Source organism: Ranitomeya variabilis, chromosome 2 (genome assembly GCF_051348905.1).
Source record: "Ranitomeya variabilis isolate aRanVar5 chromosome 2, aRanVar5.hap1, whole genome shotgun sequence".
Taxonomy (NCBI): domain Eukaryota; kingdom Metazoa; phylum Chordata; class Amphibia; order Anura; family Dendrobatidae; genus Ranitomeya; species Ranitomeya variabilis.
The window spans coordinates 1,047,964,960-1,047,992,632 of NC_135233.1; the positions used below are offsets into that span (position 1 = coordinate 1,047,964,960).

Genomic DNA, 27,673 nt, shown 5'->3' on the forward strand with positions numbered 1-27,673 from the left:
CACGGCTACGGAACCACATGTACAGGTATTTTCTTTACCTCCAGCTTATAAAGAGTTTTCTGACATCTGTGACAAGAAGAACGCAGATCAGCTTCCTCCACACAGGCATTATGACTGTCCCATTGAGCTGCTTCCCGGGGCAGCCATTCCTTTTGGTAACGTATACCCTTTGGCGGCACCTGAGCTTCAAGCCTTAAAAGAGTATATTGATGAAAATCTGGCTAAAGGCTTCATACGTCCTTCTTCCTCACCAGCAGGGGCACCTATCCTTTTTGTAAAGAAGAAGGATGGGACCCTGGGACCCTGAGTTCACTATCGAGAACTCAATAAGGTAACCGTACGAAACCGTTACCCTTTGCCTCTGATTCCCGAATTACTGGAAAGAGTCCGCCATGCTAAGGTGTTCTCTAAACTGGATCTTCGTGGGGCTTATAATTTGGTGGGTATTCATCCAGGGGATGAGTGGAAGACAGCATTCATATGCCGGTATGGACACTTTGAATCTCTTGTGATGCCCTTCGGGCTTTGTAAAGCCCCTGCAACATTTCAACACCTTGCTAATGACATTTTCAGAGATTTGTTGGACCAGTTTGTAGTGATCTATTTGGACGATATACTAATCTTTTCTGACTCTCTACAGGAACATGAAGAACATGTCAAGACTGTTTTAAGACGTCTGAAAGAGAACCCTCTATATATTAAGCTGGAGAAATGCGAGTTCCATCGTTCTGAGATACAGTTCTTAGGTTATATCATCTCTCCCCAGGGGCTGAACATGGAATCTGGTAAGATTCAGGCTATTTTTGACTGGCCGGTACCCAAGAACGTTAAGGAGGTCCAACGTTTTATTGGTTTTGCAAATTTCTACAGACACTTCATTCGAAATTTTTCTGATATTGCCCGTCCCATTACTTCCTTGACAAAGAAGGAAAAGCCCTTTAAGTGGTCACCACAGGCTCAAGAAGCTTTTGATCGGCTTAAAGTCTGTTTCACATCAGCACCGCTGTTGATACACCCAGATCCAACACTTCCTTCATTGTGGAGGTGGACGCTTCTGATAATGCTTTGGGGGCTATTCTCTCCCAAAGAACTAGAGAGAAGGGTCTGCTACATCCTTGTGCTTTCTTTTCCCGTAGACTAACCTCAGCAGAGAAGAATTACGACGTGGGAGACAAGGAATTGCTGGCTATTATTGCGGCTTTCAAAGAATGGAGGCATCATCTGCAAGGAGCTGCACAACAGATCATAGTGCTAACTGACCATCGCAATCTAGAGTTCCTTAGATCCGCTAGATGTCTTTCTCCTCGTCAGGCTCATTGGAACTTATTTTTAAATCAATTTAACTTTGTTATCTCGTACCGTCGAGGTTCTCGTAATGGGAAGGCTGATACTTTATCCCGAATCCATGCTGCGGATTCCATACCTGGAGCCCCGTCCAAGACCATTCTATCTGATGCCAATTTCATCAGAGTAATCCATGATCAGGACTTGTGGAAGGAGTGCAGGGAGGCCTATGAAGGTGATGTATTTCTGGCCAACCCACCTGTGGATATTAATCTTGTCTTTAAGGGTGGCATGTGGTTCAGAGATCGACGTATTTACGTCCCAGAGGTCGTCCGTCTGCAGATCTTCAAGTTGGTACATGACTCCAAGTTGGCTGGTCTCAGGGGGGTACAGAAGACACAAGAGTTCCTGAGCCGATTCTTCTGGTGGCCAACTTGCCTGAAGGATACCAAGGACTATGTTCTCTCTTGCGAGGTATGTGCCCATTACAAGACTCCTCATGTGGCACCTACGGGTCTTCTACAACCATTACCTGTTCCGTCCCATCCTTGGGGGTCTATATCAATGGTCTTTATTGTGGAGCTGCCTACATTGGGGGGCATGAATACAATCATGGTGGTAGTTGATCGCCTGACTAAAGCTGCTCATTTTGTTCCGTGCACCGGACTCCCCTCAGCTAAAGATACAGTGAACTTGGTTATACAGAATGTCTTTCGGTTGCACGGGGTTCCGGATGAGATCATCTCTGACCGTGGAGTACAGTTCACTTCAAGATTCTGGAAGGGGTTTTGCGCTGCACTCAATATTAATGTCTGTCTCTCTTCTGCTTACCATCCCCAGACAAATGGTCAGACTGAGCGTACCAAACAGACGCTGGAACAATATCTAAGATGTTATATCAGCCATCTCCAGGATGATTGGTTGGAGTTGTTGCCATTAGCCGAATTGTCATATAATAATTCTCAGAGCAACTACATTAAATTTACACCTTTCTTTGCCAATCTGGGTTATCATCCGTGTATTTTACCTAGGTCTCCAATTAATTCTCCGGTTCCGGCAGTGGAGGAAAGGCTGACTGGGATGAGACAGAATCTGGAGGTTCTGAAGGAATCCCTGACCACAGCTCAAGAACGTTATAAGAGATCGGCTGATAGATTCCGTAAACCTGCACCCATGTTCAAGGTAGGAGATTCCGTGTGGTTAGCAACTAAGAATCTGAAGTTAAACGTTCCTTCACAAAAACTTGGACAGAAATTCATTGGCCCTTTCAAGATCAACGGTATTGTGAGCTCTGTGGCCTGCCGGCTGAAGCTGCCTAGGACATGAAGGTACACCCAGTTTTTCATGTATCTTTACAAAAGCCTGTATCTCCTAATACCTTCCAGGGACGTGTTGTGCCACCTCCGCAGCCTGTGGTGATTGATGGGCAAGAACAATTCGTGGTGGAGGAAATTATTGATTCCAGGATTCGCAGGAATCGGCTCCAATATCTGATAAGATGGCAGGGATATCCCCCTGAGGAAGACTCTTGGGAACCTGTGGAAAACATCAATGCCCAACAGAAGATTTCTCGTTTTCATCAGAGATTCCCTGAGAAACCAGGTCCAGGATCCTCCTGAGGCCGCTTCTAAGGAGAGAGTAATGTCAGGACTCTGGACATTTTTTACCTTTTGTGCATTACTGCCCTTTTTCAAGATGGCGTCTTTGGTCTCATGTGCACCGTGTCTCCTGCTATAAAACTCCACCCCAGCCTTCAGTCTGTGCTAGAGTATTCTGCCTTGCATCCAGCTCCTGACCTCTGATTACTCCCTGGCTATACACAAGAATAACTGTGCTTCATAGACTTTCTGCTTAATTGCATTTTCCTCTGAAGTTTCCTATAGACTGCTAAGCTGCGTTTATTATTTGCACCAAGTGTTGTGGACTCGAGTTTCTCTCTGCACCTGTTTGAATCACCGTGTGATAATATAGACTTTACCACTTATAAAACTGTGTCCTGTAGTTGTCTTGTTCCACGCAAAGAGTCTCCTGATTTATCCCCTATAATTATTACATCAGGTTAGCTGCGTTTTTTCATTGAGTTTTTATCATAGTTTTGACGCTGCTTTTTTGTCTCATGTTCCCATGTCATGTTTTAAATAAAGCTGCTTTGTTTTTGATGCTTCCGGGTATTTGGCTTTGACAAAACTTTATTGATACAGTCATGTGCGCTTTCATGTGTTTTTAGTGCGTTTAGTACTGTTTCTAGAAATCCCATCCACATTGCTTGAACTAGAAGACACTGATTTTGACACCGTGAAATTAGGGAGCATCTAAAGGTAATTGGCAGAACACAGCCTTGGGGAATCAGAGTTTTTTTTTTTTTTTTTTGAGGATTATTTTTAGAGTGAGTCCACATCATAAGACACAGGGGAAAAATAAAAAGCTCAAAAAACGTTTAAAAAACTCTTTCTATAAATTTCTATTGTAAAACTACCTTGCGTTATATATATTCTATTTTTAAAGCATTTTTCATTTGTTTTGAGTTTTGACCTAAGGATTAATAAAAAAAAAAGTGCATATCACTTCTTTGAAGTGATGGAAAACGCTCCAAAACTAGACCCTGTTCAATAAAAAGGCTGCTGTCACGGGTTTACAGCAACAGAGAGGAGCCAGAAGACCGCAGCTTCTGATATCTCCTAATCCTACACTGATTATAAGCACTTCACCTTCATATTAAACGGTGTCAGTTTCTTTTGTCAGTACAGGGGTTAATCTGCTCAGCTGAGCGCTCCTGGAAGCTTTCCTGCCTTAAGGCTCCTAACTATGGAGTTAGCCACCCCATCCTTTATATATTCTGGGCCCTGGCAAGCACTCATTGTCAGAGTTGGCTGCATGGCTGGAGGTTGTTGGTGGTTGTTATTGGACAAGGCGTTTGGTGGATTTATCTTTGACTATTGCTAGGTTTTGAGCGAGTGATAATTTCCTTTCTTCTCCTACTTTGGTATAACCCCATCCTCCACTCCCCAGTGTTTATCTCAATAATTTATGTGTGTATATTTGTATGTTTGGTATTTTTCGTTACCCCTGTTTGTATTACCTTGTTAGTGTGGTTGGTGTACAACGGTTTACTACTACTTCTCCTCTTCCCTGGGTGGGTGAAGGGTACAGACTGAGGGCGAATTCAGGAGCTAAGACAAGGTAAGTGGCCCCGGCATCTTTCCCATCAGATGTAATCAGGGGAACAGGGCGAGCTGCGGCGCCCCTAGCGTTAGGGACAAGGAAGGAGCCGCTGGTCCCGGGACACTTAACAACAGAGTCGTGACAGCTGCAAAAAAAAAAAAAAAAAAACTCCTGGAAAAAACTCTTGAGAAAAGAAAAAAAAATCCTCAAAAAAACAACCTTGAGGAGATGTTTCCTGAAGTGGTTTCTACTAAATAACTTGGTATTTTTACCACCTCAAAAAAAAAAAAAAAAACTGCACAAGTATTCAGATCTGAAATGGCAGCCCACATCCATATCAATGAAAAAAAAGGTTTTTGCACAACGGGGGGTCATATTGTCATCAAACTTTTCAAGCTTCCTGTCCCATTTATTTTAATAGCACCAAAAAAGGGCAAACTTTTATCTTCTCAAATGCGCATCCACTCCAAAGAACTATTGACAGCGTCAAAAAGGCGGAGGGAAGACTCCTCGCTAATAAAACAATTCTTAAAATACACTGAAGTAATCTGGGAATTCAGTAGGAAGTTGGCTCAGCTCAAACCAGATTTTCTGCACAGCAGGTGCCTGACTAATTGGCATCTACAGGTAAGGAGTTATTTATTTATTTTTTTACAGTCAATACGAAGAAAGGGGGAAAAAAAGGAATAAAAATCAGTACTAGAAAAATTTACAGTGCGGCAAGAAAATGTGATTCTGAAACAGGGAGTTTAGAAGAAGTCTAGAAGATCTGCACAGTCACACAGGGGTGGACTTCCACTACTGGCCCTGCCGTCACCTTCAAAAACCTCATTGAGTGACATTACCATACAATTGGTACTTGCAAAATGTAAGAAAAGCCATAAGTGTCCTCGTATGTCAGCTGCAACATGCCGGGGGAGCACCGGGCATATATTGTGGAAGATTATGTGGGCAACGGCAGGAAAACCGATCTATCGGTCCATAAAGACCCAGGCCAAAAAACAGGAATAGTCAAGCACACAGCACACTTTAGTTTACTGGGGATATCCAGCTTTCCTTGATTCCTTACACTTCACCCAGCTTTTCCTAGATTCTTTACACGTTATCCAACCTGTCATGAACAGCACACCGCTGCCAACCATCACACAACAATTGATTGACGAATGAGGCAATGGCTGCCCTCGCTTCTAAGCAGGTTATCGGGCGCTTTCACAGTGAACATGCAGAACATACACTTCACTTTCAACATTATATATATATATATTTATATACACATACATATACAGTATAGTATACACACTTTGGCAAGCTGCGCAATAACTAGAAAGAAAAGCTAGCCGCAACCATCAGCAATTGTTTAAACCGGCCGATTGGACACTGGTTTTTGGTAAGGTATGGCCTTACAAAGCTTCAGGGGCGCTGATTATAAAGCAAGAAGAACAAGGACACTCGTTTTTGGTAATGTATGGCCTTATGAAGCTTCAGGGGCGCTGATTACAAAGCAAGAAGAACGAGAACACTCGTTTTTGGTAACGTATGGCCTTAGGAAGCTTCAGGGGCGCTGATTACAAAGCAAGAAGAACGAGAACACTCATTTTTGGTAACGTATGGCCTTACGAAGCTTCAGGGGTGCCGATTATAAAAGAACGAGGACACTGGTTTTTGGTAACGTATGGCATTACGAAGCTTCAGGGGCGCTGATTATAAAGCAAGAAGAACGAGGACACTCGTTTTTGGTAACGTATGGCCTTACGAAGCTTCAGGGGCGCTGATTACAAAGCAAGAAGAACGAGAACACTCGTTTTTGGTAACGTATGGCCTTACGAAGCTTCAGGGGCGCTGATTATAAAGCAAGAAGAACGAGGACACTCGTTTTTGGTAATGTATGGCATTACGAAGCTTCAGGGGCGCTGATTATAAAGCAAGAAGAACGAGGACACTCGTTTTTGGTAACGTATGGCATTACGAAGCTTCAGGGGCGCTGATTATAAAGCAAGAACAACAAGGCAAATACATTTTATATATTTAATCCCACAAGTAGGCAGTGCTTATAAAAATATAGAGAATATGCACAAAGGGGACAAGACAATACAGTATATACGATCACATAAATAAAAGTGATAAATAAAATAAAATTACTAGAACTGATGTCACAGGAATGGTGCAGATCTTGCAGAGGAGAGCACTTCGAATAGGAAATGGTAATAATTCAGAATCTGCTTTCACCAGGTGAGAGTTTCGCATCTTGGTGACCTCACATGGGTGCCAGTAAATGAGATGCAGCTCGGGTCCTCAAAATTTTGAGATCCCCAATCTTGAGGACATCTGCTCACCTACAGGTCCCAGACGGGAGATAGTAGAGCCATGTTTCCCATCACGATTTTAGCATTCTACACATATGAGACATGACATATACAACGCTATCCATTTGGCCGATAATAATTTGGGGCTGATGTGCAGACTGCAATGTGTTCTGTTCGCCACTGCATTAACATGCCATAAATGTGTCTCCCATATGTATAGCACCTACACCTGTCACAAAAAAAAAATCTATTCATATCTGGTATGTGATGCCAATGAGTCTACCATCATTTGCCAAATGTTGCTTTGAAGAAATGAAACTTATTTACACAGGAGAGAAAAGTACCACCCCTGAGGCGGTTTCTTCTGTGTCTGGACTGCACGTCTGTTCTCCATCAGATAACCTACTTGACTTAGGCTGGTTTCACACTTGTGTTGGGCAGAGCTGCGGAGGGCTGCGCCGAACGCAACAAAATGCAACATGTTGCGTTCGACGCATCATCAAAATGACGCATGTGGAGGCATCCGCATACATTCACATGGCCTGCGTACCCAATGTTAAAGATAGGTACACAGGACGCACGCCAACGTAGGCGGTGCTGAATGAAAGAGGTGTGGCAGTGTGCGGGGCTTCACGGAGGAACTACGCAGCCCTCCGCAGCTCTGCCCAACGCTAGTGTGAACCTAGCCTTACCAGTTCACAGCAGGGAATTGTAGCGTAAATGAGACCGAGGGAGTGTTGCTTCTTTTGTTTCATTTACAGTTTATGATGAAGCCATGCTTCTATGCTCAACATGAGGGTAAGACGTCCCCTTATCAAGAGAAGGAAGAGTTGGCTTTAACAGAGTAGTCCTTTTTACCATTACATACATGACACAGCTTTTCCTGGATTCCTTACACCTCACCCAGTTTATCCTGGATTCTTTACATCTTACCCAGCTTATCCCAAGGTGTCCGGCCAGGGGCTGGCCGTACTCTTAACTGCACCCACATCCAGTAGATACAATGAAATATTGTAGGGAATAGAACAAGAAGTCAAGTGAACTCAGGATGGGGCCCATCAGGGTTTATGTTAAAATGCGCACGGCTGCTAACTAGTGATGAGCGAGTATACTCGCTGCTCTGGTTTTCCCTAGCACGCTCTGGTGGTCTCCGAGTATTTGTGACTGCTCGGAGATTTCGTTTTCATAACTGCAGCTGCATGATTTACAGCTACTAGCCAGCTTGAATACATGTGGGGATTCCCTAGACACCAGGCAACCCCCACAAATACTCAAGATGGCTAGCAGCCATAAATCATGCAGCTGCGGCGATGAAAACTAAATCTTAGAGCACTAACAAACACTCAGAGACCACCCGAGCGTGCTCGGGATAACCCGAGCAACGAGTATACTCGCTCATCACTATTGCTAACATATTAGGTTCCTGGCAGCCAGTGGAGTTGGCATTAGAGAACATTTGGCTGCCATAATTGAAATAATAGCAGTCATAGGGGTTACATAGTGTAAAATAAAACATGTGCAAAGAAAGCATGAAAGCAAACGGAAGAAGTCAATTATCAGTCCCAGTATTTGACCTAGGTGGCAATGGTGGGACCTCAGGCACAGCTCTATTGTCCGATGTGTGCTTTGGATTCTGAGGTTGGTGGAGAGATGGAGGACCAATGGCTCCTGGACCTCCATTTTTCCTGCCTCTGTGTCTTCTCCTTCATCTCCAATCACTATGAATGGGCAAAAGCTATTTCTGTTTTGCAGTTTGCTAACCAATCCCCTTCTATATTACTTCCCGAGAAACCCAACCAGCCTTTGTGCCTTCTCTTCTGTCAGGGACAATAGTGACGGCAGTCACATGTCGTCTAGAAAAGGATCAGAGGCCAGTACAGGAGTGGTACAGAGGGTAGATTAGTGGATAAGTATGTTTATTCTTTTTTAGCCATTTGCCACTTGGTTTGGGAAAAAAAAGTACTGAAAACTAGTGATGAGTGCACGTGCTCGTTACTTGAATTTGCCTAGGGGGCTGGGGTATGTACCAAGTATCGCGGGTGCTTGAGTGACATGTTCAAGACCCCATGGTGGCTGCTAGACAGCCACAAAACATGCCAGTGATTGCCCAATAAACACAGGCAATCCCCACATGTTTTGTTGGTGTCTATAACAGTCGCGAAACCTGCGGCCTTGGGGACTCGAACACGTCACTCGAGCACCCTCAATTCTCAGTATATACCCCAGCATCCTAGGCAAACTCAAGCAATGAGGACTTGTGCTCACCACCACTGGAAACACAATAAATTGCATCCAATATTAATTTAGCGACCCAGGGTTTTTATTCTTTAAGGAAGTATAATAGTGGAAATATTAGGACCGACTGGGCTTGTGAAAAAGGAATTGCAAAGCGCCAGTTGACAAGAGGAACAACAGAGAGTCGGCATAAAGCAGAGATACTCCGGCATAGGCAATGTAAATCTTCGCTGGAAAGACCTGTCAGGACGGCTGATGGCTCCTCTAAGTCCTTGCAGAATATCAGGCAGAGTCAGCGACCATGTTATATTCCAGACTAGACATGTGCTTATTACACACTGCACTCTCACAGGAATGAGACAAGTATCCGTGCGCCACATGATGGGCTCTTTCTGCTGACACACAGACTCTTCTGTTGATGAGAACTGTCGATCTTGATGGAATTAAATGGACTGGAAGATCAATAGTGTTCTGATCACTCAATTAGGACACATTATAACCTAGAAGTCACTTTGGCACCTGACAAGTCACTATGACGGCAGTATAGCGGTGAGCATCGGCACAGACTACCAAACAGACAGACTGTCTCTGCGGCTTGTGATGTATATATACTATAAGCCGTACGCTGGGTCAGGAAGGAATCCTTACTTCTATAAGATACATTCAAGTTCAAAGTCTTTTTTAAATAATGTTTTCCGTAGGTTAACGGACAGTAAAGAAAGACTTTAATAATGGCGCCAACTGAACGACATTAAGAATTGCTTGTGTTTCTTCATCTCTCTCTTCCAGGAAATTGTAGAGGATCTCATCTTGATGGTGGATGAATTTGTGTTTCCATATTTCAGATATATCATGTAGAAGAAAGCCAAGGTCACATCACTGTGGGATCGCCTGTCAAAAACCTTTCTAGAAACTATTGGTTGTTCCAAACCTATCCTGCATGGATTTACGAATGGTGAGATATACATTCAATAATCTCCCAAATGCTGAAATCTTAAATTCTACGTTCCGTTTGAAGACAGGCTTCCACCAAGGCCATTTTAACCAAAACACAAGACGGGTTTCAAAAGGTTGGATTTTGGGTTAAAGCGACCCTGACATGTACGATAACGCCATAACCTGCAAGTGTAGAGTTAATCTGTAGGTTAACAGTTTCATGAAGGTGCCCGGCCACTATACTGAAAGTGTGTCACAAGGGACAAAATTAACTTTATTCCCAATGGGAACGGTAGGCTTTCAGTCCTAGGGGCTCAATTATATTCACTGCTCACAGCTCGGAGATAGGCGGCTGCAAGAATGCCCCAGGAGTCAAGGACAGCCGGCTGGGTAATACATCAGAGCCAGCTTTCAGTCAGCGCCACGGTATCCTTACAGCGCTGTAAGTAGTGACTGTAGCAGCGCCGACACGCCGCTGACTGAAAGCCGGCGGCTCTTAGGAAAAATAAAGTTCATTTTCTCCCTGGTGCCGCACTTTCGGTACAACGGCTGGGCACCTTCATAAACGTATTAACCTGCAGGTTAATAGCATTATCAAACCAGACAGGTTCCTTTAAAGCCATATGACGTATTGTTTTGGACCTGCTGCTGCTACCATGTGTAAAATGTTTCTGTACACCGGGGTGGAATTACAATATTTCAGCATCCAGATAACCAAAAATTGGATGCACAAGACCAAAGGGGGTGAAACTGATCACGTGTTTTTTTTTACAAAAGCACTTATATTTGTCCAAAAAGACTATTTGTGGCCAACACTGCATGCATCGGATCAAGGTTATATATTTGTAAGAATTTGATGTAAGAAAATAACCATACAACGCCCTCTTATAGGAGTAATACAGGCCTCATGAGAGATGAGAAAGGAACTTGTGGCTATAGTCAATCACTGGTGCGTCCTTTGACCATTTGGTCAGTGACGGTGATTGGGAGACAATGTTTATTGGCTTATTAAGGAGCACATAATACACATTTTTGGCCTACTGAAGGCAGAGATTGAGAAAAGTATGCGCTTAGTTGTGGGTTCCACTAGTTTTTGGTAAGATGTTCCATGACAGGTTGATATCAATATCTTAGCTTGCAGATAAGAAAAGAAATGCAATATATATATATATACATATACACACACACACACACACTCACCGGCCACTTTATTAGGTACACCATGCTAGTAACGGGTTGGACCCCCTTTTGCCTTCAGAACTGCCTCAATTCTTCGTGGCATAGATTCAACAAGGTGCTGGAAGCATTCCTCAGAGATTTTGGTCCATATTGACATGATGGCATCACACAGTTGCCGCAGATTTGTCGGCTGCACATCCCAAAGATGCTCCATACAAGGCAGGATGGATCCATGCTTTCATGTTGTTTACGCCAAATTCTGACCCTACCATCCGAATGTCGCAGCAGAAATCGAGACTCATCAGACCAAGCAACGTTTTTCCAATCTTCTACTGTCCAATTTCGATGAGCTTGTACAAATTGTAGCCTCAGTTTCCTGTTCTTAGCTGAAAGGAGTGGTACCCGGTGTGGTCTTCTGCTGCTGTTGCCCATCTGCCTCAAAGTTCGACGCACTGTGCGTTCAGAGATGCTCTTAGGCCTACCTTGGTTGTAACGGGTGGCGATTTGAGTCACTGTTGCCTTTCTATCAGCTCGAACCAGTCTGCCCATTCTCCTCTGGCCTCTGGCATCAACAAGGCATTTCCGCCCACAGAACTGCCACTCACTGGATTTTTTTTCTTTTTCGGACCATTCTCTGTAAACCCTAGAGATGGTTGTGCGTGAAAATCCCAGTAGATCAGCAGTTTCTGAAATACTCAGACCAGCCCTTCTGGCACCAACAACCATGCCACGTTCAAAGGCACTCAAATCACCTTTCTTCCCCATACTGATGCTCGGTTTGAACTGCAGGAGATTGTCTTGACCATGTCTACATGCCTAAATGCACTGAGTTGCCGCCATGTGATTGGCTGATTAGAAATTAAGTGTTAACAAGAAGTTGGACAGGTGTACCTAATAAAGTGGCCAGTGAGTGTATATTGGTATTTGAAAATAAGCTCTGAAATCTGGGGCTCCGTTTCCTTCCCCTGGATCCGCTGCCCTCTGTTGTGCTCCACATCAGGTTTTAAAGTTGTCCGGCATCACTTAATGACATTTTCCTAGGCTTATTTAAGGCCCACTAAGACACATACCTGTATCTTGGGACTGCGACTCTAAATCTCTCTGGTGTGCTCCACCATCTGTGCATACGGTGCTTTACTTGCGTCCATCCCTGCTGAGTTCCAATTCTTCCGCCCTGTTCCAGAGATTGCAAAGTCCTCGCTTCCCATGTTCCCAACTGGACCTGAGGTTTAGGGTATGTGTCCACGGGCCGTATTACATCCGGAATAGCTGCGGGTTGAACGCTGTGTGGAGCCGCAGCGTTCAATCTGCAGCATCCAGATGTTACAGCATAGTGGAGGGGATTTTATGAAATCCCGTCTCCACTATGCGTGCGAACACGCACCTGGCGACCCTGCGTTTCCGGACATGCGGCGCGTCTCTTTAGAATGCAGCATGTCCGTTTACCTTGCGGCGATGCTGCGCCGCCGCAAGGTAAAACACAGGGCCCTGTGTGTGGGGTACGATGATTCCGGATGTGTGCAATGAACACATCCGGAATCATCACGTCTACAGAAGGGGGCGGCACTTTGGGCGGAGCGAGTTTTCCGCTCTGTCCAAAGCGCCGGCCATCCTGAACGTGGACACATACCCTAAGAGGATCCTCTTCATCAGTTGAGCCTAACAGCGGCAATGTGAATGTCTATTTATTAGTCAAATTTAAAAGGGGTTTTCCGTTTCGACACTGACACAATTTTTCTTAAAAGGGATTTTCCGATTTCTTAACCCGACATGTTTTTTTTTTTTTTTAAAAGAACAAACAAAATGATAATATTCCCCATCTCCGGGCCCAGAGCTGAGTTTTCCCCGCTGTTCCTGATGTTTGTTAATTTCTTTAGCGCTGACGACACATTGCAGGGAAATATGTTCCTGCGTAGATGGCAAGAGCCACTGATCTCACTGATTGTCTGCAGCGTTGTCAGCTCTGCAGACAATGACAGACATTGGGAGATGCATAAAAGAATCTCCATTGGACCAGAAAAGGGGGGGTAACATGCAGTTTGTTTTTTTTAAAATAAATTATTCTGACTATTGCAGGATTTTTTGTAGGACTTTCTGCTCGTACATAGGACCAGCTCCACTGAACATGTGAGACTTTATATCTGCAATATTTTGGAGAAGACTTTAGATTCCGTTTTAGTAACCTTTTTTCCAGATCTTATTTTGTGCTGATTATTTTATCATTTAATCTTACATCCGGATACTTATATACGGCTAACAGTATAGTACAGATGTGTACCTCAGAGGTACAGGCCATGCCCCTAGGAGGTCCCTGCTGTGCTCATACTATACTCTTACTAGGTGCAGCCCACTGGGTAATCAAAGCAAGAAGGACTCCTCGTCATTTACTACTATGGCCGCAGCAGAAGAATCCCAATGCCAGAAAAAGACGAAAACATTGCTTAACCTGTTGAAGACAATGCCATTTTCTTACAATCATGATCAGGTGCATTTTTTTTTTAGTTTTTCATTCATACGGTTATGGAAGTGCCAAAATGTTCTCATTCGGATGCTGGAAAGATATTTACCTCTTATTCTGTGATAACGCGGGGAATCATTTTCATATCATTACTATATTTTTTTTTTAATTTTTTTTTTTTACAATTATTGGGGGACAATGTTAGCAAATATGTATCTGCTTTACCCCTATCATTATAGACAGTAAATCATTTTTATCATAATCATTTTTATGTAACAATCATTTTTATATATCGTGTTTTGGTTTTTTTTTCCCTCAGTCTGAAGCAGAGCTAGAAACAATTCCTATACCGTGTGCACCACCTTGTCCAGCGCTGTGTATGCAGCAACCAGGAAGGCAGTGATGGTAATAAACCATATCTGCCTTCTCCATAGGGAAATAGTCTCCGACAGACATTTCCCCGCTGCTGCACACTCTTCATGGAGCACGGCCCGAGGTTTCCACACACTCCGCACATAGTAGTTTTCAACTTTTTTGGTTCATAAACACACGATAAAACATTAGAGAGGATCGATCAGGTCACCAGATTTGGCCATTTACACAAATAATTGTATTCTTGTTATTCCTACTAGAAAAATAGGAAAGTGTGAACAGGTGCATTTACTGAAATAAAAATATCAGTGGAAATGAACCTTAAAGGAGCCATGTCTGTTCTTAAAGGGGTTGCCTGATTACAGATATTTGTAGCCTAATATCCAATAAAAGTTTTCCCCAACTCTGAGACCCAAATCTTTATCTCCAGAGAGAACGCCGGATTCCAATTCTGTCTGGTGCCCCGGCCATAGTGACAAGACGTGAACGTACATGCGCCACTCTCACCATTCACTACTAAGGGACCAAGATGTCCTCACTCATTTGATCGTGGTGGAAAAGGCCTTACAGTCCCCCATAAGACCAGGCCTGGTTGGCAGACCCCTAGTCCCATTCTCATTAAAATCCTGCATTACAAAAACTGGGAAATTATGAGAATGGCAGGACATAATTGCTAGGGGGCCAAAGACTATTTTTTTTTTCTAAGATTTCTTGTTCCTTGTTCCTGGAGATAAAGAAAAGGATGTGGGCTGTCGGTCTGCAATACTCAATGATTTATCCTGCTAAACTCAGAGTGGTGGCCCTTGGTTCTCCCAACTTTGTTAGAATCCCTACAGATGCCCTACGCTGGCTGTACAGCCATGAGCAACAAATCCACCATGGGGCGGCAGCCGGTAGTAGGACCTGAGCTGGAGTGGACTCTGAATACTTTGGGCTGCCCTTTTTTTGAGCCTATTTCACAGCCAAACCCAACTCCCCCCATTTCATCTCTATAGCTTCGCATAGGCAGGTGAGTGCGTATCCTGCTCTGCCGTCATCTACGCTGACGTCGGCGGACTCACGGTGAGGTTTCAATACTAGAGAGGACAGGACTGTCCCGATTGGGTTCACCTTGTTGCGGTGGGATGGCTTTTATGCTTTTTTGATTCAAATAGTTTGTTATTTACATGTACTATTACTATTTACTTACAAGAGGGTAAATGCTCATTTTGTTTTTCATTCTTGGGTTTTGTATGTGAAATGGTCACAGTGTGAACGTGCTCTTACGCATTGACCGTATACCAACTTATGCTCGGGCTCAATTCCTCGGCTTTGGAAACATTTTATAAATGTACATTTTACAATCAAGGACAGATGTCCAGAAAACTGTGAAAATGTGGCACTGCTCCTATATTAACAGCTTTCTTTTGTGTAGCATGAAGTCATTAGTATTCCCCACGGTGGCGATTTTACTCTAATACCTGACATGGTAGCTACAATCAGCAGACGACACATGAGGCCGGGGAGGATGAAGCATCCGCTTACACAGGGAATATTATGAGCATTTATAAATCTCTAGTTTTACAAGGCGGTGTTAGGTCGTGGTGCGTCGCGGCCAGTCATTACCTGACAATTAGACTTATGAGAGAGTCGTTACAATGAAACCTATTTGCTCTGGATTTCCAGTGCTATTCAGCCCTGGCCTTAAGATAATCACCGGATTTTACATCCCCAGACCCATTAATCTGGTGGCACGCTGCGATAATGCCATACACTAGTTTACACTCTGAGGCGCCTTTATACAATTTTGATTAATGTCACTTATAGCCACCGAACTCTTCCATACACTAAAAAAAAAATAGAGTGTTAAATATTTTATGCTACACCCCAAATAGTGTGCCTGGAATCCTTGTATAAAGATTAATTATTAACGTCCTTAGCGAAAAAAAGGGACTGGAGGTTTTCACTTTGGACAATCCCTATTTGTGGAAGCGATCCATAGACAATTAATGAATCTGGAAATGTCCCACAAGCTGAGACCTCCAGGGGGCTAAAGTCTGGACACATGGCAGTAAGTATTCCTCATAGATTGTAAGCTTGCGAGCAGCAGGGCCCTCATTCCTCCTGGTATCTGTTTTGAACTGTGATTTCTGTTATGCTGTAATGTCTGTTGTCTGTATAAGTCCCCTCTATAAGTTGTAAAGCGCTGCGGAATATGTTGGCGCTATATAAATAAAATTATTATTATTATTATTATTAAGTATCTGATTTCTCTGCAGTGCTACTATAGAAAATATTGTTACCCCCATCCTCTGCAGTCCAATGCCTGTACTCCCTGCAAAGTTATTTTCTCTGATGAAGCTCCTTCAGGCTATTTGGGATATCTGGAAGAACGAATGTCCGGAGAAGAAAAGTTGAGCGCTACCTTGAATTCTTTTTCGTGCCAGCGGAAAAGCATCCTGGGACCAGTCACGTGTGGGGGCTTTTCATCCATGGAATGGGCTCACTCACAATTTTGCCTACGACTGCTACGAATAAAGACTGGGATCTAATCCTCCTCCAAGAGCAACTTCGCCTAACGATCCAGGACTAATTTGGTGAAAAACAATGCGATTTCCAGCATGATGGAGACCATATCTGAAGGCAAGTGATAACTTAGAGACTTGGTGAACAAAACATGGAAATTCTGGGTCCATGTCCAGGAAACTACCCAGATCTCAGTCCCATTGAGAACCTAAGGTCAATCCTCAAAAATCGGGAGAACAACCAAAACCTCAGAAATTGTGATAAACTCCAAGTATTGATGAAATGAGAATGGGTCATCAGTGAGAATTTGGTCCAAAAGCGGATATCCTGCTCAGGGTGAAGGGCTAGAAGTCATGAAAAAGACGCGTCAACACTGTAAATATCAGGTCTTTACATAAACTTGATGAACTTATCACAAAAAGTTAAAAAATGTAAACGCTGATAATTGGAATTCGGTAACAAGAGGAACATCCTACTAAAAGATGTAAAAACACCAAAGCAGCAAACTGTGTGAAAAGCAAAAGTTGGGTTAGTCTCAAAACATTTAGCCCAACTGTAAACAGATTATTTTTAAGCCTAGTGGTTTTATATATAGGCATTTCCAACACCATCATCCATATTATAGAAAACTAGATTACAATAAAAAGTTATTGGGGCCGACAAACAGTTTTTGGTGGAATTACTAGTTTCATCAATAGAGGTGTGGCATAACATAGCCTACAAATTATTATAATTTTTACTAAAAAGGGGCCTAAGTTACATCAGGAAGGTACCCAAGCCATGAGTAACATTTGGTTTGGTGGTGCTCGGCAGTTTAAAAATACACCAAATTCATTGAGGCTCGTTCTTGCTACTCAAGTGCACCCTTCATCAATACAGGAGTACAAAACTCCAATCTTGATGAATCGGAGCCAGCATATTTAATTTAACATATTTAAGGACTCTTGAATCAAAGCATTTTTTTCTCCATCCAAGGATTGTAAATCCTTAGAAATTAAATATTTCAGATAGCTGAGGGTTTGCTACAATTAGAAATATAGTTTTCTTTTTATTGTGAAGCAAACAACAAATAGGTCAAAATAACTTAAAACTTCAGGGTGCATAACTATTCACCCCCTAAAGTCAATACTTTGTAGAGCCTCATTTTGCGGCAACTATAGCTGCAAGTCGCAAGTCTCTATGAGCTTTCCACATCTTGACGCTGGGATTTGTGCCTGTTCCTCAAGCTAAAACTGCTCCAGCTCCAAGTCTGACCACAGATACTCAATTGCATTAAGGTCTGGGCTTTGACTAGGCCACTCCAAAACATTAACATGTTTCCCTTTAAACCACTTGAGTGTTGCTTTAGCAATATGCTTTGGGTCATTGTCTTGTTGGAAGGTGGATCTCATTCCCAGTCTCAAATCACTGAAAGACAAACACGATTTGCTCAAGAATATTTCTGTATTTTGCATCATCCATCTTACCTTCGACTCAGGTCATTTTCCCTGTCCCTGCTGTCAAAAAAACACACCACCAGCATAATGCTGCAACCACCATGTTTCACTGTGGGGATGGTGTATTGGGGAGTGATGAGCTGTATTAGTTTGGCGCCAGACAGAGTTTACCTTGATGGACAAAAAGTTTAATTTTGGTCTCAACTGACCACAAAACCTTCCTCCATATATTTGGAGAATCTCCAGCATGTCTTTTTGCTAACTCAAAACCAGTCTTGAAATTTTTGTAAGTAAAGGCTTGTTCTCTCGCCACTGTCCCATTAAAGGCCACCTCTATGGAGTGCAAGGGTATGTTTCCACGTTCAGGATGGCCGGCGGTATCGCCGCAGCGGCGAAGCCGCTCGGCGCTAAGCCCCGCCCCCTTTCTGGGACGCGATCATGCCGGATGTGTTAACTCTTCACATCCGGGATGATCGCTCTCTCCCATAGCGCCCTGTGATATGCCTTGCGGGGACGCTGCGTCCCCGCAAGGTGTACGGACATGCTGCGATCTGAAAAGACGCGCAGCATGTCCGTAGTCGCAGGGCCGCCGCGTGCGTGTTTCCACGCATAGTGGAGACGGGATTTCATAAAATCCCCTCCACTATGCTGGAACATCTGGACGCTGCTTGTTTGACGCTGCAGCTCTGCGCAGCGTCAAACAAGCAGCGTTTCCTGACCGTGGAAACATACCCTAAGGCTTATTGTGGTCGTATAGTCAGATAGTCCAGTCTCTGCTTGAGAGCTCTGCAGCTCCTTCAGGGTTACCCTTGGTGTCTGCTCTGCTTCTCTGATTAATGTCATTCTTGCCCAGGCTGAGCGTTTTGGTGGGCGACCCTCTCTTGGCAGGTTTGTTGTGATACCATGGTCTTTCTATTTGAAGATAATGGATTTAATGGTGCTCCAGGGGATCATCAGTGATTGGGATATTTATTTATTTTTTAATAACCCAACCCTGACTTGTTCTTCTCAACAACTTTGTCTCTGACTTGTTTGGAGATCTCCTTGCTCTTCATGGTGTTGTTTGGTTAGTGGTGCCCCTTGATTAATGGTGTTGAGATGGATAAATAGACAGACAGATGGATAGATGAATGGATGGATAGATATATATCAGATGGATAGATTAGGGATTTATATTTATTTTTTAGATACAGTCCTTACACAATGGTTTTTGAGGACTTTGCACTAATACCTGTGATGCTGGTGTCTTAATTTTTGATACATAGACAACTGATTCTGATGATTCCATGTATGTGTTTCGCATTACTCCACAAACCTTATTCTAGTGACTTCTCCATATATGAAGAAGAAATAGAAGTATTTATAACTTGTAGCTAAGTCCCTCCGTGCCCCCCGCTGTCACCTGTATTTACCCCTCTGATCACTTGCCCCAATGCATTCCAAGTTCCTCTTATCTGCTGAGACCCTGCCCACCCACAGGAATAATCCCCTCTTACATACGGCGGCGGGACCTGCAGCTTATTCCCCTATAGCTCCCGTCTCCCCTGTTACTGATCGGTCCACTATGTTGGCTAATCCCTCACTGACACGCACTGCTGACTTTGTCAGTGCTAATGGAATGACTGGTCCGCACATTACTGGCAAACTCTCGTTCCAGCGGACGATCCATAGACATTAGATGGATGGGATTTGAAGAAGACAAGTGTATTACCGGGTTTTGTATTTAAGGTTCGGCCACCATAGGTCAACTAATAAAGCTTCACCGGCAGGATTTATGGTCATTGCAAGAGGGAGAAAAAAAAAATTTGCTACAAAAATCGCTTTGTGATTTATTTCCCTATATTACATAAACCTGCTATAAATTATAACTTAGGCTTCTCTGGACTTTAGTTCATTAAGAAAAGCGAGTAGAGAGGTTGGAGAATGTAGGATTAGGGGGTTGAGGAATCGGGCTGAGAATCAATATTCTGTAACAAATGCAAGGTTCTTTTATGGAATTACACTTTTTTTTTTAAACTGTTCAGATCAGACTTAAAATATATAAAATTGCGGTATTCAAAATTAATCATATAGATTTTTTTTTTTACATTTTTTTTTTATTAGTCCATCCAGCCCCCCCAGGGAACTTGAACCTTTGATGGTTCGTACAAAACTATGCAATACTAAACTGTAAAATTACAATTCTCCTATTAAAAGGAAATCTGTCAGCAGGTTTTGCTATCTCATCTGAGAGCTGCCTGATGGAGGCAAAGCTGAATCCAATGATGTATCACTTAGATTACTGGGTGCCATGGTTCTGACAAAATCAGAGCTTTTAGATTTAGAATGAAGCAGAGCTGAGAAAGCTAACCCCGCCCACACCAGATAACCCCGCCCACACCATGCACTCTGTGTACAGTCTATAGACAGAGAGGTGCTTACTAGTGATACGCGAGCGTGCTCTGCACTGCTCGATACTCAATCGAGAATTTGGGTACTCAATGGACGGTCGAGCAGTTCAGAGTATTGTGTGGTGCTCGAGTCCCTGTAATAAGGTCATTTAAATCTGAGCCGGGCGCAGCACTGAAGCCGAGAATTTCACTGCTGGGAGTGCAGGGACTCCTCTGTCAGCTGGAGTCTTTGTGAGCTCTCATCTACAGCTCTGGCAAAAATTAAGAGACCACTGCAAAATGTTCAGTTTGTCCAATTTTTCTTTTTATAGGTATACTAGCTATTGAACCCGTTCTACGCCCGGGTAGCGAGCATTTATATTGGTATATGGTCTCCATCCTGGTATGTGCTGCTTCCATCCTGTTCCCTTATCTTGTCATGTGCTGCTACCATCTTGCACCCCCATCCTGCGTTCCCTTCCTGTCATGTGCAGCCCCCATCCTGCGCGCTCATCCTGTTTTGTGCGCCTCCATCTTGCCATGCGCTACTCTCAACCTGTGCCCTCATCTTGTCATGTACTCCCATCCTGCGCCCCAATTCTGGTATGTGCTGTCCCCATCCGTGTATGTGCTACTCCAATTCTGCGCCCTCATCCTGTCATGTGGTGCTCTCATCCTGTGTCCCCATCCTGTCATGTGGTGCTCTAATCCTGCGTCCCCATCCTTTCATGTGGTGAAACTATCCTGCGTCCCCATCCTGTCATGCTGCTACCATCCTGCGCCCCCATTCTGTTATGTGCTGCTCCCATCCTGTGCCCCAATTCTGTGATATGCTGCACCCATTCTGCGCCCCCATTCTGTCAACTCTACAGCATAAGGCAGTCCCCATAGGCAGACTCTGTGGCATAAGGCAGCCCCCCCACAGGCAGACTCTATAGTATAAAGCAGCACCCCATAGGCAGACCCTGTAGTATAAGGCATCACCCCATAGGCAGACTGTAGTATAAGGCAGCACCCCATAGGCAAACTTTGCTGTATAATGCAGCACCCCCATAGGCATACCCTGTAGTATAAGGCAGCACCCCCCACAGGCAGACTCTGTAGAATAAGGCAGCAACCTCCAAAGGCAGACTCAGTAGTATAAGGCAGCACACCCCCCTACAGGCAGACTCTGTAGTATAAAGCAGCACCACACCCCCACAGGCAGACTCTGTAGTATAAGGCAGCACCCCCCCACAGGCAGACCCTGTAGTATAAGGCAGCACCCCCTCACACGCAGACTCTGTAATATAAGGCAGCCCCCATTAAGAAAAAACAAATAGATACTCACCTCTCCTTACTGGTTCCTGCACTGCTCCCGCTCACCTCAGGACCGCGGGCGCCAGGCAGTGACCTCATCGCGCCTCGTCAGTGTCGGTGACGTCAGATGTTATCAGGAGGATGATGGGAGGAGTGTAGCCCTCCTTCCCTCATCAATGCGGTCAGCTGCATCGGCTAGATGCCGATACAGCTGACCCTGCAATGACAGGCGGGGGGGCCCACTGCTGGCAACGCCTGCCCCCCCCCCCCCCCCCCGCCTGCACAGGGGCCCCATAGTGGCCGGGCGGCAGAGCAGGGAGATTGATACAGTCTATAAAGGCTTCGGACAGAGTGATGCTCCCAGCGTTATATTATACATTTTTTAGTAAAATGTAAATTGTTCTTTTATTCTATAAACTACTGACATGTCTTCGAAGTTCCAAGCAATAAATTTTGCATTTTCTGAAAATGAGAATTGGTCAAAATAACAAAAAAAATGCATTGCTTGCAGACCTCAAATAATGCAAAGAAAAATCAACAAGTTAATAATCATTTAGAAACAACAATACTAATGTTTTAACTCAGAACAAGTTCAGAAATCAATATTTTGTGAAATAACCATAATTTTAACCATAATTTTTAATCACAGGTTTTGTGCGTCTTGACATGCTTTCCACCAGTCTTTCACACTGGTTTTGAGTGACCTTATGCCACTCCTGGTAAAAAAAAATGTAAGCCATTCTTCTTTGTTTGATGGCTTGTGACTATCCATCATCCTCTTGATTACATTCCAGAGGTTTTCAATGGGGTTCAGGTCTGGAGATTGGGCTGCCCATGACAGGCATTTGATGTGGTGGTCCTTCATCCACACCTTGATTGACCTAGCTGTTTGGCATGGCGCGTTGTCCTGCTGGAAAAACCTGTCCTCAGAGTTGGGGAACATTGCCTGAGCAGAAGGAATCAGCTAGTTTTCCAGGATAACCTTGTATGCAGGTTGATTCACACGTCTATGGCAAAGAACAACCTGCCCAACGCATCCCCAGATTATCACTGATCCAGCACCAAATTTCACAGTGGGTGCAAGACACTGTGGCTTGTACGCCTCTCCAGGTCTCCATCTAACCATTAAATGACCAGGTGTTGACCAGGTTTTTTGTGGCACGGTGGCAAGAAAAAGACATTTTTGAAAGCAAGTCATAAGAAGTCTTGTTTGCAATAACCTATAAGGGGACAAAGGAATGTGGAAGAAGGTGCTCTAGTCAGATGAGACCAAAGTGGATCCTTTTGGGCTAAATGCAAACTGCAATGTATGGTGGAAAACTAACGCTGCACATCTCCCTGAAAACACCATTCCCACTGTCACACATGGTGGTGTCAGCATTGTGCTGTGGGGAGGCTTTTCTTCTGTAGGTACAGGGAAGATGGTGAGATTTGATGGGAAGGTGAATTGAGCTAAATACAAGGCAATCCTTGAGGAAAACATGTTAGAGACTGCAAAATACTTGGGCACAGATTCACCTTCCAGCAGCACAACGACTCTAAACATACTGCCAGAGCTACAATGGATGGTTTAGATCAAAGCATATTCATGTGTGTGAATGGCCCAGTCACAGTCCAGACCTAAATCTCATTTAGAACCTGTGGGAGACTTGAAAATTGCTGTTCACAGACTCCTCCATCCAATCTCACTGAGCGAGAGCACGTGTGCATAAAAGAAGGGGGAAAATGTCACCTCTAGATGTGCAAAGCTGGAGAGACAGACCCCAAAAGACTGCAACAGTAATTGCAGCAAAAGGTGGTCCAACAAAGTATCGACTCAGGGGGTCTGAATACAAATGTAGATTTATATTTTTACAAATATTAAGAAACCAATGATTTATTTCTTTAACACTTCACAAATACTGGCTACTCTGTGTTGGTATCTCAGATAAAATGTTAATAAAATACATTTAAGTTTGTGAGTGTAACGTGAAATAAATGTGGAAAAGTTCACGGGGTATGAATACTTATCCAAGGCACTATAGATGGATGATAGATGATTTTTATAGTCTGCTTTTCTCTCTTCTTTACGACTTTCTTTGTGGTATATAAAACCATTATTATTCTGATATGACTGTCAATCTGATCATATTTTTGGATGAATTGATGGATACTCATACGAAATTGTGCAGGTATTTCCGCCTGATATTTGTCACCTTCACATTTGCATTCATTATTTAGTAGGAGCCGCCACATGGGTGCCGATCACAGGAGAAAACGCAATGAATATTTCAAGCTGATATCAAGAACTATCACACAATGTTCTTGTCTCCTAATATCTTATGAAGCAGGTATGGGCACACAATGTCCAGATCGGCGCGGCTACAGAGGGAAAACCGTGCAGAAATCACAGCACTGAATGAGGATTGATAACGGTCTCACAGTGATAAATCACACAGCTTCATGGAGCACGCAAATCATCAAGATCCGCTGCTGGCAGCTCCCTTTGCAATTGCCGAACAATGTCATCCCACATGTGTTCGAGGGGAGACTAGTCTGGAGACGCTCACGGTAGCACGAGCAGCATGAAGCCTGGCACTGTCGTGTTGATAAATAGCTCTGGGGACACTTTGGAGAAATAACCTAACCACTGAATTTTTTTCTTATTAGACCATGATAAGCCCTGATTAAAAAAGGGGCAGCACAATACACTTAAAGGCTATTATCAAGGAAAACAATGATTTTTACATGTTATTCGTTACTTTTCGTTTTTTCCCATGTGGAAGTGTCTCTCTCAGTAACACGGGCTGAATGTGAGCTCTGTGTATATGCAGGGTGATGTTGTCTTCAGTAGCTCATACTGTGAACTATCCTGCAATGATTTACCTCTTCATGTTCCTTCTTTCTAATCTGCAGCCTAATTTTTCAGCCCTCCCAGAGACTTTACATGCTTTCACCTCATCTACAATGCTAGTATCTCTAACACTGAGTAAAGAGAAGGAGGAGAGCAAGGAGCCATCAGAACCAGAAACTCTGATGTATTTGCATTAGTTTTGCAGATCATTCAGCTTCGTAAAGGACTTACAGACATTATGCAGTTGAAAATGATAGACTTTTTTTTTTTTTTTAACGCAGTGGACAATAGAAAGCAAATAAACAAAAAAAAATCTGTGTGAAGGTGTTCACAGCCTTTAATAAAGCTTTATTCTATGATTTAAAAAAAGTCCTATAATGAAAATAAATACATAAAAAAGCAATAAATAACCAAAAAATAAATTGTTAGTAAAAGGCACATTCTCTCTTATTTCAAAGCTAATAATGAATTTTGAGAATGTAACCTAAATATTCAGTGATGTGATGAGAATAAGCTCTTTAATTAGATAGAACGTATGTTCTGAGCTTTTCTAGTGGATCACCTGCACGGTGGAACGAAGCGGAAACCGTCAGTTACGAGAACTTACCCTGTAGAGAGGATGGCACTTGTCCTTGAAGCATGGTGCCAAATGGGCATAGATCTGCAGGCTGTAGTAATAAGCCGCCAGCTGGAGCGACAGAGCTGAATGCGATTGCTTTTCAAAGCATTTGTTGGCGTCGAGCACCTACGAAAAAAATGAGTGAGAATGGATTGACTTGGCGAAAGGAGAACACACGAGCCTCTGATTTACAGCCTCTGATGGTGGAGTGGATGTGATGCCCTGTGCAATGGTTTACAAGAGACTGCAGCTCGGCTAATTAATGCCTCTTTTACATAATCTTTAAATAATTATGCCGCTTATCAATTTCACTTAGAGACGGGATTTCACATCACAGTAAATGGGATGAAGCTGCAAACCAAGCACCATGCAGCCAAATAGACCCAGCATGAAGCAGTCAGATGGGGCGCGAGGTGGGTGACGGAGCAGGGGATGAAATGTCCAGCATTAGATTTGTCACCCTACAGACCATTATATAGCACACTAGATGGTGGCCCGATTCTAAAGCATCGGGTATTCTAGAAAATGTATGTATGTATATAGCAGCCACATAGTATATAGCACAGGCCACGTAGTATATAGGAGCCATGTAGTATGTAGCAGACAAATACTACGTCGCCTGTGCTATATACTATGTGGCTCCTATATACATATATACATATTGTAGAATAGCCGATGCGCTAATACAGGCCACGCAGTATATAACAGTGGCCACGCAGTATATAACACAGCCCAAACAGTATATAACACAGCCCACGTACTATATAACACAGCCCACGAAGTATATAGCAGCCAAGCAGTATATAACACAGGCGACGTAGTATATAGCACAGGCCACGCAGTATATAACACATGGCACATAGTATATATCACAGCCCACGCAGTATATAACACTGCCCATGTAGTATATAGCAGCCACACGGTATATAACACTGCCCACGTAGTATATAGCAGCCATGTAATATATAACGCAGCTCTCGCAGTATATAACAGTGGTCACGTAGTATATAGCAGCCACGCGGTATATAACAGTCCACGCAGTATATAACACAGGGCACGTAGTATACAGCACAGCCCACGCAGTATATAGCACTGCCCATGTAGTATATAGCAGCCACGCGGTATATAACACAGCCCACGTAGTATATAGCAGTGTGGGCACCATATCCCTGCTAAAAAAAATAATTAAAATAAAAAATAGTTCTTTACGCACCGGCCGGAATCCAGCAAAGCTCTGGCGATGTGCGCGCGGTTGCCGCCATCTTCCGTTCCCAGGATGCATTGCAAAATTACTCAGATGACTTAGCGGTCTCGCGACACCGCTAAGTCTTCTGGGTAATTTTGCAATGCATCTCTGGGAACGGAAGATGGAGGCAGGCGCGAGCGCATCGTCGGACGACGGAGGGTGAGAATAGCAAGTTTCTTGTTATTTTATTATTTTTAACATTAGATCTTTTTACTATTGATGCTGCATAGACTGCACGGACGTTGCCGACAGAAAGACGGAGGTACCCCTTAGACGATATATATATATATATATGTGCAAAAGTTGTAGGCAGGTGTGGAAAAATGCTGCAAAGTGAGAATGCTCCCCAAAATAGGAGTGTTAATAGTTCATTTTTTATCAATTAACAAAATGCAAAGTGAATGAATGAGAGATAAATCTAATTCAAATCAATACTTGGTGTGACTGCTCTTTCTCCTCAAAACAGCACCGTTGTGTTTGGGTACACTGGCAGAAAGTCAGATCTTATAGGACTATAGTCAGGTGTATGAGTAACCAATTATACCAAACAGGTAATAATGAGCATCATTTTCATATGTAGGTTAAAAGATTGGCATTAACTGAAAGAGAAAGCAGACTTCAAACTGGGTGAGGAACAGAAACCCTGCTACAAAGGTGAGGCTGTGGAAGATGGTTTTATGTCATAGGTCATACACCATGGCAAGACCGAGCACAGCAGCGAACAGCCAAACTCTGTTATAAAGGTGAGGTTGTGGATGCCGGCTTTTGGTTATAGGTCATACACCATGGCAAAATTGAGCACAACAATGAACAAACACTGCTATAAAGGTGAGGTTGTAGAAGAATGTTTTATGTCATAGGTTATACACCGAGGCAGGACTGAGCACAGCAAAAAGACAGAAGGTAGTTATATTTCATCAGCAAGGTCTCTTCCAGGCTAACATCTCAAAGCAGACTGGGGTTTCAAGATGTGCTGATGAAATGGTTTTTTAGCACTTAAAAATGGGCAACACTGAAGTCCAGTCAGCAAAGGAAACTTAGTGAAGCAGATGAAACACACATCAAGCTTACTTCACTTGAAAATCAGATGTCCAGCAGTGCCATCAGCTCAGAACTGACATCAACAAGTGGGACCAAGCTTTACTCATCAACTATTCGAAGAAGTATGTACAGAGGTGGTCTTCATGGGAGAATTGTGGCCAAAAAGCTATACCTTCAACATGGAAACAAGGCAATTGAAACAACTTTGCAAAAAAAAAAAAAACATACATAGTAAAGGGAGTGTAGAAAAATGGGAGCAGGTGCTCAGGACTGAGGAGTCAAAATCTGAAATATCTGGCTGTAACAGAAGACTGTTTATTCGCCGGAGGCACAATAATAAGTGTTTGTAGAAACAATGAAGCATGGTGGAGGGTCCACACAAGTCTGGGGCTGCAT

General features: G+C 43.5%; 1 protein-coding gene across 2 annotated transcripts in view; it reads right to left on the reverse strand.

Moving 5' to 3' along the window:
• Nucleotides 1-27,673, reverse strand: part of NBAS (NBAS subunit of NRZ tethering complex) — a 670,356-nt gene that overhangs the window by 233,584 nt on the left and 409,099 nt on the right. For both annotated transcript variants that reach the window (XM_077291450.1, XM_077291451.1), the window contains exon 40: nt 24,979-25,116. In XM_077291450.1, the coding sequence (XP_077147565.1) occupies nt 24,979-25,116 (138 nt within the window). The remainder of the gene's footprint in view (nt 1-24,978; nt 25,117-27,673) is intronic.